A 14,994-nucleotide genomic window follows, 5' to 3' on the forward strand; every position below is an offset into this window, starting at 1 on the left:
ATAAAAAAAAAAATGAAACGTAGAGCAAAGAAACCTTGCCTTCACTCCTCCACCACTCCATTCAGTTAAAAGGAAAAAAAAGAAAAAATACCCAGTATGGAGGAGAATACGATTTACACCATTTGACACCACTGGGGTCATCACTAAGGACCAGCATTGTCACACGGGGAGAGTCCAGTGTTCAGTGTAAGCTACTATTTGCACAACTCATTGGTTACACAGGGTGGCTTCTCCTGCTCATGTCACCTGAATGGAGTGGCGGTGAAGCAAAGAAAAGTGAGACACATTGTATAGCTGCCAGGAAAACAGCAGTAACAAATCAAAATATGCCCTCTAAAAATACATGATTACTTTCCCTTTCTAACCGTCCCATGTAATGTACCAACAATACCAGGAGAAATAGGGTCACCTTGTTGTCTGTGTCCTTTTTACTAACAGCAGATTGTAACGCATGTAGTAAAGCGTCCACCAGCCCATCACACTCCCGCAGCCTCCTACGAGCTTCTGCGCCATCTGAACTCACATTCCTAGCAAACAAGGGAGAGAAATGGTAAGGTTAGCGCTCATATTCTTTGTTATACATTTAATTAGTATAAAAGTATTATGTAAAACCATCACTTTCTCCGCAGCAATGAAAAGGACAATGATCATCATTTTTGATAGGCTAGTAATAGTATTTTTTTATCTTCACAACATCAGTTTAGAACTAGGTTTGCCCTTACTGTTGCTGTGCTAAAAAAACAGGCCTGAAAACTCAGAGCGACAATGACCTACCCCATTCATTACAGAGACCGAACATCTTAGTTACACACAGCTATCAGCATTCAGGCAGTTCAGGTTCATTTACAAATGGTGTTATGGAAGACCTAGTTGATAAATGGCTATTGGTTTAAAAAAAAAAAAAAAAAAAGTATAGTTTCTTTTGATGAAGTACTATTAATATTATTACTATAAATTATTAAGTACTATAAATATTAGTATTAATCGTTTAAACTGACACTGGGAGATGCAAGTACAATACCAACTATTGTGAAGATTTAAGACAATTAGGCAGGCAGTCTAATAATTATAGCAGACATCTTAAGTCCACCTTGGCAACTGCCTATTCTTAAAAAAAAAAAAAAAAAATACAAAAAGAAAAGAGAAATGGTATACAGAACCTAAAGGCTAAATGTACATTACAAAATTGTTTTATCAAAAGGCATAGTCCATCGCTGGCAAAAAATGTAATCAATACATCCAAATAAAAAAAAAAAAAAAAAAGTGCTTATTACATCAGGGGTTCCCAGCCGCAGGCCCATGGGCCACATGTGGTCTGCAGAGCCCTCTGATGTGGCCCATGATCTCCTTCTCTGGGATGGCAGGTTGGCAAGCCCAGATTGTGGGTTCTTGACTCATCATCACAGAGCATTAGCGTTGAGAATGGAGCTGACGGTAGCGGAAGCATGCAGAGGTGGAGTGATCCCAAATGCACTCTGCCTTAGACAAGAACAGCCAGCAATAGCTGCAGGTTGATTCCTGAAGTGAAGATTGTGTTGAAAGGTAAGTTTTTTTTGTTAAATAAAATCACATAGCAATGGGCATATCTGTTCTAGTGCTGCACTGGTTACGCTGGGCTGTTTTCAAACCGATCCGCAAGTGCAGCACAATGCACCTGCAGGTTACCGGTCCTGAGCCATAGACTTCTGTTACAGGTTTGGTGCATTTTCTGAAAGTGCACTGAAACTCCTGAATGCAGGAGTTTTGGTGCAATTTCAGAAAGTGTATCACACCTGCAGGGTATAACAGAAGTCTATGGCAAAATGCAGCTAACGTGCAAGAAAGCCACAGGTGCACTGCGCTGCACTCATGGTGCATACAAATTGCAGCACATCAGTGTGAAAGAATTCTTAGGCCCCTTTCATACAATCGGTCCGATTGGGTCCACCTGAAAAACAGACAAGTGGACCCAGACTCCTCCATTCACCTTTATGATGAACTTGTGTCTGCTTACATCTGCCTACCTCCAAAACAGAATGGGATCCATCCTCTTCTGTTTGGGCAGACCAAATGGAGGGCCTGTAGAGGTAGAACTGGCTGTGGTAGTGTCCACTCCGCATGTGCAGAGTGGACATGGACCTGTCATTCACCCACTCAACTCATTGTGACCCGCGACTGGCTACCAAGTAGCTTCAAAAGGTTGGGCACCCCTGTATTGCAATGTTCTGCAAGGTCCAGTGCATCATGACTAGTGCAGTGCAGATGCAATGTACAGGCTACTGTAGACTCTTCCCCAGCTCCAGGTTGGTATGGAAGTTTGGACCTACCATGACGGAGCTGGATGAACAGTGGACTATACCACACTTGTATTGCAATATACGAGACCCATCGTCCACTGCAGAACCACAATTGCTGTGTAGATAGTACCCAGCAGGTTGAACGAAAAAAAAAAAAAAAAAAAACTCACAGCTTAGGTTGGAGCCACTGTATGAATCCGATGTTGGTACAGCGTTCTCCCCTGCTGTGCTATTGTGTTCTGACAGGGGAATCGCCCCCTACCAGAACATTCCTGTCAGCGCTCTCAGCCACTGGCTGAGAGTGCTGATCGGGCGAGCTGGGTGGTAGACCGTTTTTGGTTATGACCTTTCCACAGAAGCCGATCGAATGGGACTGGCTACCATACACACAGGTCAAATGTCGGTCGGTTCAATAGAAACCAGCAGACATTCGGGGCATGTGTACTAGGCTTTAGTTTTCCTATCATGTGAATAGATGGCCTTTACAGCCACAGCTGTTCTTACACTCACAAGAAAACCCAGCAAAAACAAAAGCAACAAACACAAAAAGGGATACAGTAAGAACCACCCCATGATTCAGGTAAGAAAGGGAGGGGTGGGGGGTCACCGCACTATACCATCAAAAAAGAAATACTGTTTGCATTAAAAGCAAGACTGCATTAACTATAGCAAATGAAACCACAAAACGTTCTACTGCACCCATTTCAGCCAGGAACAAGCCATTTATCTAAACCAGTCCTACATAGTACATACATTGTGGGCAATCTGGCTTCTTGAACAGATACAATCAAGGTCTCACTATGACACAACTACAGCAGTAATAAAATCTGTGAATTGTATTAACGTGTGTGGGTGATGGGTAAAGTCTCTCCACAATAAACGAATGCGGCAGCTCTGTTCAACTGTCCCAGTACTGTAGCCTCATAGTATGTAGCATCCAAGCAACAAAATGGCTGGTTCATAATGGTTCTGTATACCATTTCTCTTCTATTTGTATGTGATACAATTTTTTGGTTTAGGGAACCACCAACAAATCGGAGCTGGGAATCTACACATAAAAACTAGCAGTTTGCTTACTGGTTATAGCTTTTTTTCTATTGCCTTCAATTACTCATTGGTTTAGGCAGCTGTGGTACCTCTGCCTGCCTTAAAGTGGTTGTAAAGGCTAAAGGTTTTTATTAAACTAAAATGCATTCAGGTAATAAACCTTCGGTGTGCGGAGGCCTCCTCAGCCCCCCCCTAATATTTACCCAATAATGATCCTGATCCACCAACGTGCATGAGACCTTAGGCTCTTCCTTCTGACTGGCTGAGTTGCAGGAGTCATTGGCTTCCACTGCTGTCAATCACAATCAGCGAGTTGGGAGCAGGGGGGGGGGGGGGCTAGAGGGCTGAGCCACACTGTCTTCTGGATCCAGAGTGTTGGCTTGGGAGCGAGCACGCACCAGTTCCAGCACCAGGGGGGGTTTGGGTGCCGCTGGACACCCATTGGCCACACCTGCTGAACGGTTTCTGCTGTGACTAACCAGCCCCCCCCCCCCCCCCACTTGTGGAAAATGCTGCATGTTTTCATCTGCCATCTGCTGACTCACCCATGGGGGTGTATCCATGACAGCCCCCCATGGGTAAAAAATGAGCAATGCTGGATTTTAAGGCAAGTCTGGTAAGTGAGGGGAACCGCACTGGGGATAAGGTGCACATTTCCCACCATTGCATACTCGCAGTTGGATAAAAAAAAATTACAGTAACAGCTGAGCAGAAGCTAACTGGGGGTGGGGGTGATACAGGCAGAGGAAGGGCACTTTGACTGGGGGAGGGGAAGATGCCCAGGAGCACGATTGCTGGAGGGGAAAAATAAGAGGGGATCGTTTCTTTGTTCCCAACTCAATAAACCAGTTGCTTTATTGACGCTTCTGCAGGACTGCTAAGAGTGGCACTTGTACATGCATTAAACCCTGTGCTCCAGACCTGCACTGAGCTAAGCAATGAAAGGTGGCATGTGGCTTCGGATCGCAGAACTAAACTCATTGTTTATTATTTCTCTCAGGATAATTTCGGTATCAGTATGCTAAATTTACATACATAAATATTGCATGAAATAGTTCTCAATGCAAGGCTTAATTTTTATCATGAATCGGTAACACTACTCATGGAAGATTTTAGCTCCAGCCAGTACAAAGAATCTCATAATTAAAAGCGGCCCTTTTAAATGTGATTATATTACCGTATATACTCGAGTATAGGCCGACCCGAATATAAGCCGAGGCCCCCAATTTACCCCCAAAAAAACTGGCAAACTTATTGACTCGTGTATAAGCCGAGGGTAAGACATGCCTGTCCATCCCTGTGTGTGTGTCCGTCCATCCCTGTGTGTCCGTCCATCCCTGTGTGTCCGTCCATCCCTGTGTGTCCGTCCATCCCTGTGTGTGTGTGTCTCCATCCATCCATCCATCCCTGTGTGTGTGTGTGTATCCGTGTGTGTGTGTGTGTGTGTGTGTGTGTGTGTGTGTGTGTGTGTGTGTGTGTCCAGCCTACCTGTGTCCTGAGCCTTTGTCCCGAGCCTCCGTCCCGTGCCGAGCCTCCTTGCCTCCGTGCCTCGCCGCCGTGCCTCGCCGCCGTGCCTCGCCGCCGTGCCTTGCCTCCGGTCCCGTCCCGTCCCGTCCCGTGCCGTGCCGTCCTGTGCCTTGCCTCCGTCCCGTGCCCTCTTCGTTCGTCGGCGGCCATTGTAAAATTCAAAAGCTGCGCCGCCGCCTTCGCCTGTGATAGGCGGAACACTGAATTTCCCAGCAGCCTGTGTTCCGCCTATCACAGACGTCGTATCATCCTCGTCCGTAGTACGAGGATGATACGAAGTCCGTGATAGGCGGAACACAGGCTGCTGGGAAATTCAGTGTTCCGCCTATCACAGGCGAAGGGGGAGCCGGAGGCGCGGCTTTTGAATCAGAATGGCCGCTGTCTGTCTGCTCGACACGCTGATCGAGCGGGCAGACAGCGATGACTCGAGTATAAGCCGAGGGGGGCACTTTCAGCCTCAAAAAAGAGGCTGAAAATCTCGGCTTATACTCGAGTATATACGGTACCTGTCCTTAGATTCAGGTTTAACCTGATGACCCAGACAGTAACGACTTTCCTGTCCTAGGATAACATCACTCACGCATCTCTACTCTATGGAGGAACAACATTATCATCCAAGGAGTAGAAGTGGTTTGGGACTACAGAACACCTCCCCAGAACATGAAGGGAGGGTACTGTAGTGCTTGGAACCGATCTAGGAAGTGCAGATAATTCTGGAATTTCAGTTCTATACCGGCAGAGTGGAAGCTGCAAGCTTGGCTGATTTATAGTAGATCAATAGGTATTTTACTTACTTGCAGCCATTTTTTAAAAAGACAAAACATGGAGAAATATGCATGTATTGGAGAGATGTACTGAATATCCCCCCCGCATTTTTTGTCTACTTTAAAAGCAGCAAAAAAATTTGCAATATGTTTTTTAAACTAACATTAAAAGGCCTGTTTATACTTGTGTTGCTGTATGGATCACTCTTCATAGGGCTGGATGAACAGTAGTACGAGCTTAGGTGTGGAGCACGAGTCAGAGTTGACAGCTAGTCATTGGCAGCACAGGTAATTCAGACCCTGCAGCCAAGTATATGCATGGGGGGGGGGGGGAGGGGGATGTATGCGTTTGGCTGTGAGGCCTCCTCTGCCTATGAGTTGTTGGCTTTGACAGTTTCCTTCTTAGCTCAGGTAGGCGATTTGGACTTGCGTCTGCTGAACACGCCCGAGCTCATGCCCAAGGCTGGGTTTACACTGGTATGACACGACAGTTGTACTACTCTGCCCTGTGACTTTAAGTCCGAAATGCGACTTAAATGAACAGGGATTCCACTTTGATCCAAGACAATACCAGGCACTGTGTCTGCTATAAATCTTTAGGGGGGCATCCATGCACAATGTAAAAGAAAAAAAAAATGCATGGGGGGGTGCTTTGGGGCGGGGGGGGGGGGAGCCATTGCGCAGTGAGCCACTACTTATATTGGCATGGGGCGGGGTCACCAGGGGCATGCCTCTTATGACATTACAGCCCATCATGCCTGCAAATATAGGTAGTGGAACACCGCGCACCCGGCATTAGAGTGGGAGAGAGCGTCAAGCAGCTTCATTGAAATTGCTATGAGAAATGTTTGACCCCGTTGTGGATACAGCGATAGCCTGCTAAATCTGACATACAACATGGGCCAAACCACCAAGTGAGATATTTCTATTGAAGACAACGTCTCAGATAGTTGCCTTTCCAATGCCTTGAATACACAATCCCTTGTCAATCGTCCCAATAATAGATGGATCATTTATCCACTATGCAGGGTCTTCCATTACACCATATACATGGCTTGTAAAGTATTAGGCTGTGTGTAACTAGGTTACATCTCCTCTCTTAGAAACACTGCATTATTTATACATGCAAGAAGTTCAACATACACAACAGCAAATTAAAGACAGCGGCGGCTTTCTCTACAACAGAGGAGGAATGAAATGTTCAGAAACGATGCCCTGTTCTCCTACTCCTAATTCACCACAGATCCCAGATGCCATTTTATCTTCGCAGACCTATGAAAATTAAACTGTGGACTCGTCTGGTCATACATACAATAAAAAATCCCTGCATAAAAGTGATGCCAATAGTGGCCCTGCAGCAGATCAGAATTTTTCTTCTTTATCCAGTTACAGTGGTAAACCCAAAAACAGAAATGTAATACAGTAAAACCTTAGTTTGAGAGCATTTTGCAAGACCAGCAACATTTTTAAATCCATTTTGACTTGATGTACAAGCGATGGTTTGATATACAAGTAGGGTCATGTCACAACTGAGAGTAAAAGATGAGGCGCCTCTAAGTTTAGTAATATGGTTACATTTAATGAAGGTTCAACATTTAGCAACTCGCATGGTTGATGATTAAGACACATCTACAACAGGCATCTGGGGGTAAGGCTACTTTCACACTGAGGCACTTAACAGGCATTTTAGCGCTAAAAATAGCGCCTGCAAAGTCTGTAAAAGAGCCTCTCCTGTCACTCCAGTGTGGGAGCCCGAGTGCTTTCACACTGGGGCGGTGCGCTGGAAGGACGCTGAAAAAAAAAGTCCTGCAAGCAGCATCTGTGGGGTGCACCTGCCCATTGAAATGCATGGGCATCACTGCCAAATTGCTTTTCAGGCTTTGGAGCTTTGCGGGTGCAATAAACCCTTCTTCGGCCTCTAGCGAGGGTTAAAAGTACCCCGCTATCGGCTGATTAGTGCAGTTAAACTACAGTAAGGCGCCGCCAAAAATGGCAGCAATTTACCGACAGATGACCCCCGCCCTAGTGTGAAAGTGGCTTAAAGCTGTCCATATCAAGCCTCACTTTCAGATCGCTCTACTGCAGGGTAGTCTTCCCGGTCACGATTGCAGACTGACAGGGGTGAGACCTGGTGGTTCGGGGGATGGTCTACGTGGACAGCTTTACCCCGGATGCCTGCATACTTAGATGAGCTTGTTTTAATCCTCAACCAAATGAGTTACTAAATGTTGTACTGCCATTAAATGTAACCATTATGCTACACTTAGAAGTGCCTCTCTTTTATATACTGTAGCTCCTACTGGCTTTTGCCTCTAATCCCCTTGTGGATGGACATTTTAGGACTACACAATCTATCACATTGCTATAATCTTTTTATATGGACTATGAACTGAAGGACTAAAAAACTAAATTTGGCCACCATCATTGAACTACAGTATAATGACCTTCCAAGCAGATCTTACAATAGTCCAAGCCACCAAAAGGGCAATCGTATGCAGAAAAGTGCTTTGGAGACATTTGGATACCGTATCATTAGAACAAGCTAAATTTGGATAGAAGACCACAGGGCGCAAGCTTTGGATTTTTTTTTGTTTTACTTGAACATCACAGATCTCACACATTTCTCTTTAACTCCATGATCTGACTTCTTTATTCTAAAGGTTTGTGTCTGAATAAAGCCGGATTAGCATTGAAGATTTTTACCAGCACTGAGCTGACATCTGCGTACACTCTGACTCCATAAAATGACAAATTCATTCTCCCAAGGCCACCTTGATAGGAAAAGAATAGAAAAAAGTCACCCAAATAAAATGTTATGCAGATTGCAGGGCTGATAAGGCATGAATGCAATTCATTGTGAAAGCTCTAATTCCCAGACACTTTCTTTGGGAGACAAACTCTCCATTAATCATGATTATTAGGAGAGGCAGAGCACTGACTCATTCTCACACACACGGCTTTTCTTCTGCTATTCTGGAGACAGAGAATGAAAAAAAACCTAATGGGAAGACAATGGATCATACTAGACCACGTATCAGAAGACAATGGATAGTGAGTCGCGGGCCAGCAATTTACAGGATCAGTCTTGCAGTATGGAGCAATTCAATCATTGTTTGCCCACAGGTTGAGAGATTGTTACTTCTTAAAGCCTCGTGCGCACTACCATTTATTTTTCTTTCATCCCAGCAGGTTGAATGAAAAAAACTGACAGCTCAGGTCGGATCTGCTGTACTAACAATCCAATGTTGGTACAGCAACCTGCCCTGCTTTGCTATTGTGTTCTCACAGTGGGATCGCTCCCTAGTTAATCCCTTCCCTGCCAGTGTCATTCATACAGTGAACAGTGCATATTTTTAGCTGATCACTAATGTCACTAGTCCCAAAAAAAGTGTCAAATGTGTCCGATCTGTCCGCCGCATTCCCACAATTACTAGTAAAAAAAAAAAATATAGAAATAATCATAATCTTTAAATTGATCCCCTATTTTGCAGACGCTATAACTTTTGCAAAAAACAAAATCTATATAAATATATAGCGATTTTTTTTAACCAAAAAATTTTTTTATAAAAAAAAAATTATATTAATTAGAAAAAAAAAATCCCACGCGGCCAACTTGATATACTGAGCGCCTTTCTGTAATGTTATATCGGGTGATATATATATATATATATATATATATATATATATCTATCACCCGATATAACATTACAGAAAGGCGCTCAGTATATCAAGTTGGCCGCGGGGGATTTTTATTTCCGCCAGTTGGTAGAGCTGCATAATTAACCACCGGGCCTCTTTTTCAGACTGTATTTATAAGTTAAAAACACTTTTTGCTAGAAAATTACTCAGAACCCCCAAACATTATACATTTTTTTTCTAACACCCTAGAGAATAAAATGACGGTCGTTGCAATATTTTGTCCCACCATATTCGCTTTTTAACTTTTTTTAACTTATTTTTTTTTCCAAAAAACAACACACAACTGTAAAGTTAGTCTTTTTTTTTTATATTGTGAAAGAACGTTATGCCGAGTAAATTGATACCCAACATGTCACACGTCAAAATTGCGCCTGCTCGTAGAATGGTGTCAAACTTCTATCCTTAAAAATATCCATAGGCAATGTTCAAAAAAACAATTCTACAGGTTGCATGTTTTGAGTTACAGAGGAGGTCTAGGGCTAAATTTATTGCTCTCGCTCCAGCGATCGTGGCAATACCTCACGCGTGTGGCTTGACCACAGTTTTCATAAGCAGGAGCTACTCACATATGCTTTCGCTTCTGTGAGCGAGCTTGTCGGGACGGGGCGCTATAAAAAATAAAAAAAAATGTATTTTTACACTTTTTTGAAGAAGAATTTGGGCCACTTATTTCTCCCATTACAAGGAATGTAAACATCCCTTGTAATAGAAAAAAGCATGACAGAACCTCTTCAATATGAGATCTGGGTCCAAAAAGACCTCAGATCTCATATGTGGACTTAAATGCAATAAAAAATAAATAGTCATGTGAAAAAAAATGGACATTGAAAAAAATGTGCCTTTAAGACTTCTGGGCGGAAGTGACGTTTTGACATCGCTTTCGCCCTGCTATGGTATGGAGACAGGTGGGGGCCATCTTAGCCTCACTCGTGCAGAAAAGTGCTTTGGCGATATGCCAAGGAAGTGATAGGACCCGATCACCTTCGCCACTGATTATTGTGAAAGAGCCCTAAATCTTTTTCTGACATTTAAGTTCAAATCAATATTTTTTGCTCGAAAATTACTCGGAACCCCCAAACATATATAATTTAGCAGAGACCCTAAGGAATAAAATGTCAATTGCTGAAATATTTGATGTCACACTGTATGTATTTGCCCAGCGGCAGGGGCATTGCTAGGTCTACAAAAGATAAAGAAAGTCATACGCTTGGACAGGTATAACATGTATATACAGTAATATACACGTGTGTATCCTCAGAGATGCCTCCCCCTTGTATCAGGGTCCCCAGAGATGCCTCCCCCTTGTATCAGGGTCCCCAGAGATGCCAACCCCTTGTATCAGGGTCCCCAGAGATGCCAACCCCTTGTATCAGGGTCCCCAGAGATGCCAACCCCTTGTATCAGGGTCCCCGGAGAGCCTCCCCCTTAAATCAGGGTCCCCGGAGAGCCTCCCCTTCCCTTGGGGACCCCTGCAGAGACTCTGGGCTAGGGGCTCTAGATTTGGGGCTATAGCCCGAAAAGCCACTTCAATGAATTAAAAAAAAAAAAAAAAAAAAAAAAAAAAAAAAAAAAAACACAGTAAACGTTAGCCCAACTTTTGTTTGTTTTAATGTGAAAGATGACGTTATGGTGAGAGAATCATGATCTATCGTCTAAGCAAAACAATTGTAATTCTCATTTTAGCCAGAATAGTGCAGCTCTACCAGTTGGTCAGAGTCAGCAACAAGCTCCCACCCTTGTTGCAGGCATGTATATGTGGATCATCAGCCTTTAAATTTAAAGAGGGGACTTGTGTTTAGAAGATATTCCGCATTGCTCGAGTCCTTTAAGACTGAGCTGTTTTTGTACTTACTATTTACAAGTTAAGAATTTTCATGAATAAAAATGATTAAAATTACGTTAAAATTTGTTTATTACACCAATAAACATGCCGTGGCCAATTATATGCCAAACAAAGTTGTTGAGTGTCTTTAGTGGTCTCTGTTGGGGTATTCGGGGGAGGGAGAGGTGCATCCCACATTCCCATGCGTTTTGGGGTGTACTTCGAAGTAAACCCATGCTGCACGTGAGAAATATCCTATTGAATTAGCAAACTTTTTGTAACAAAAATAAAAAATAAAAAACTCGATAGTGTAAAGTTTTTCTAATCATAATAAACCTAGGTAGTGTAACAATACATTGCACCACCGTTTTCCTATGGATAAAATAAGAATTGGGCATATACAAGTCAGACCTAGTATCCCCGATTAAAAATTTTCTCCTACTGACAAGTAATTGCAACATTGATAGAAGATGAAATAAGCAAACAATGTATTTTTATTGAAATGTTTCAAACTTTGAGAATTGGATTACATTGTAGAGAAAGCATTTGAGCGTTTTGTACAATCAATTGATCCTGGACATTTTTTTTTTTTTAAATGGCCCCCAGAAGCTTTATGTTCTCCTATGTGCCACATATATATATATATATATATATAAAAATATATATATATATATATATATATATATATATATATATATATATATATATATATATATATATATATATATATATATATATATATATATATATATATATATATATATATTTCCAAGCAATGCCCTCCAGCGCTGAGATTTTAGCGCTCTTAGCTGTCATGGGTGCTTCCATCCTCTTCTGGTCTTCCTTTGGGGTTTGGGCTCTTTGGCTACTTGATTGGCTGAACTACAATGAGTCACAATATCATGGCACAGGTCGGTGCCATAAACATACGCTGAACTGCGCATGTGTGGCTCAGCATACATTAACACTTTCAGGCAGGGCAAGGCAGTTATAACATAAGGGACCAATAAAGTCTCTTCTGCCATAAAATATTTACCTGTCAACTTTTTTTCTGAGTTTAATTCTGCTTTCAATTGTTCAGCAACATAGTGAATAGGTGATATAATGTTTTTAAGATTTTTTTTATTTTTTTTAGGTAAAAGTCTTATTGTTGACTGGGATGAATTGTGTTTAAATTTTATTATCAGAATCAAAAAAAAAAAATGTTTTTATTGTATCTCAGGAGTCTATAAGCAGAGAATTCTGAAGCCCCCCCCCCCCCCCCTTCGGTCAGGGAGAGATGTAAACACCAACCATGTATAATCATCAGTGGCAGCACATGCAGTGTTTTCTTCATTTATTATGTATAGGACTAAAGAATTATACATTTTTCACTCAAGTGGAAAATAGAAAATACAATTTTTTCATCTATATCCCTTGCAGAGGGTGAACTTAAAGTGACTGTAAACAAACACCTAGTAAAACAACACATTCAGTTTGAAATAGAAATTAAAAGGCAAAACATTTGTGTGTAGATAAAAAAAACAAAAAACACACACACACACACACACACACACACACACACACACACACACACACACACACCAAAAATACCTTTTCTTCCACCTTTTATTTTTATAACCTTCCCTCTGTTCTCAGCTGCATTAATGGCTCTGCAGGAGGGGTGGGTGTCTGGACAAGTCTGATCATTGGAGGAGAGGAGGCAGAGTTCCCAACACAGCTAGAGAACTGACCACAATGTGTTCTGCTTAGTGTGGCCAGTTTTTAATAGGAATGCAGAGGGACAGACAAGAACACCAGAGATTTTACACAAAGAAAGGAGTAAAGGAGAACAGGATACTTTTTCATACAAATGCATGGTACTGCAGGCACATATCAGGAATATGAAATGTTGGGGTAACAAATGCTTTAAGGCCCAGTGTCACCTTTTTTTGAAGGTCAATTTACTATGTTTTAATAGCCTGGATAACCTAAGTTGGTAATTCAATCAAGCAGCAATAGCAATATAGGAATTTATACACACAAATTACTCACAGAAGAGACACACTCTCTCCACTCTGCTCTAAAAGGACATGGTCCTTTTAGGGCAGTGGTCATCAACCCTGTCCTCAGGGTCCATTAACAGGCCAGGTTTTATGTATTACCTTGGGGAGATGCAGACTAGAATACTGCAATCACTGAGCAGCAAATGATATCACCTGTGATGTATTTCAGTTATCTTGCAAACCTGGCCTGTTAGTATGCCCAGAGGACAGGGCTGATGACCACTGTTTTAGGACCCTACTAGAAAAACTGAATGTGAACAAATCACTAGGACTAGATGTTTTACACTCAGGGTGACTACAGACACCTGAAAACTACAGACCATCCTAACACCAGTAATATGTAAACTACTATAAGGAATGTTAAGAAGCCATATCCAAAAATTTGCCAGGGAAAATAGCACCATTGGTAATAACTACCATGGATTCATGAGAGACTGTTTTTGCCAGACCAATCTTTTAACATTCTATGAGGGGAGATGTAATTTGAACAGATGGAAACCTGTGGACGTGATGCATCTAGATTTCGCTAATGACAGGTCCATACAATATGCAGGGCCAACATGGGAGAGCAAAAGGGGAATATGTTAGTGTGCTTCATATTTTGCAGGATTGCTATTGGTTACAGCATCTGTAGCAACAGCAGCCGATTGGACAAAATCAGCGGGCAGTGTAGCCCGCGAAACAGGAGGCGATATAATGGGTCAGTTCGGCCGTTAGCCTTAGACAGTCTGCCTCAGGACCGGGACTCCCACCTGCCCACCACTATTTATGGAATAGTCATGGGGTTGTTTAGTGAGGGAATTGTCATCCAGCATTGTCTGGATGGACAACGTTTTAAATTTGGGTTGTTGTATTATAGCCAAGATGGCTCCATATTTGAATTTTCATAACTCATTAACAGGTTACCACTTGAACACCACAAGGGCCAGAATATATTTTATGCTAAAATCTAATAAATGGTTTGTAAGATTAATGTTGATGTCGGTCTTTTATTGTGTTAATGACTCCTTTGTGCTAGCCCATGCATTTGATACAGTACAGAGAAGGGCAACAAAGTGAATAAGGGAGCTGGAGGACCTCAGTTATAAGGAACGACTACAAGCAGTTCAATATTAAACTGCCTAAGGGGTTCTTTGTTGTTCGAACGATAAGGATGTAGGACTCACACACGCATACATATATATACACACACACACACACACACACATTTTCAAAAAAACTTGAGTTGCATTTCTCAGTTCACACTATTGGGTTAATTTACTTAAGGCAAATATACTGTGCACTGCAAGTGCACTTGCTCTAGATCTTAGAAATCAGCAAAGCTACCCCTCATTTTCTATCCTCCAATCATGTGCAAGCAAAAATGCTGTTTATTTTCCTTGCATGCAATTGGGTATTCTTTGCAAAGCAATGCTTTACCTCATTTACTAAGCGCTAGAGCAACTGCACGTTATACTTGCCTTTAGTAAATCAACCCCAATGTACAGAGATGTTGAAATTGGTAGTGAAACATGCACAGGTTGAACTGGTGGCTATTCAACCTTACAAACTATATAACTAGATTTGTTAAAGCGGAGTTCCACCCAAAAGTGGAACTTCTGCTCATCTGATTCCTCTCCCCTTCCGATGCAACAATTGGCACCTTTCGAGGGGGGGGGGGGGTGCAGATACCTGTATAAGTATCTGCGCACACTTCCGGGTATAGACTCCCGTGGGAGTCACGCCCCTTCCCGCACCTCCCCTCGCTGTCTCCTGGGAAACACACAGATCCCAGTGAATAGCGGGGACCACTTAATGATGCGAAGTGCGACTCG

At 42.4% G+C, this 14,994-nt stretch overlaps 1 protein-coding gene across 7 annotated transcripts in view; it reads right to left on the reverse strand.

Annotated features, from left to right (window-relative positions):
- Positions 1-14,994, reverse strand: part of ARVCF (ARVCF delta catenin family member) — a 1,038,475-nt gene that overhangs the window by 80,176 nt on the left and 943,305 nt on the right. For all 7 annotated transcript variants that reach the window (XM_077461693.1, XM_077461692.1, XM_077461694.1 and 4 more), the window contains one exon: positions 410-527. In XM_077461693.1, the coding sequence (XP_077317819.1) occupies positions 410-527 (118 nt within the window). The remainder of the gene's footprint in view (positions 1-409; positions 528-14,994) is intronic.

This window comes from Lithobates pipiens, unplaced genomic scaffold (genome assembly GCF_037356315.1).
Source record: "Lithobates pipiens isolate NorthernLeopardFrog02 unplaced genomic scaffold, aLitPip1_a1.2 Scaffold_3, whole genome shotgun sequence".
Lineage (NCBI taxonomy): Eukaryota > Metazoa > Chordata > Amphibia > Anura > Ranidae > Lithobates > Lithobates pipiens.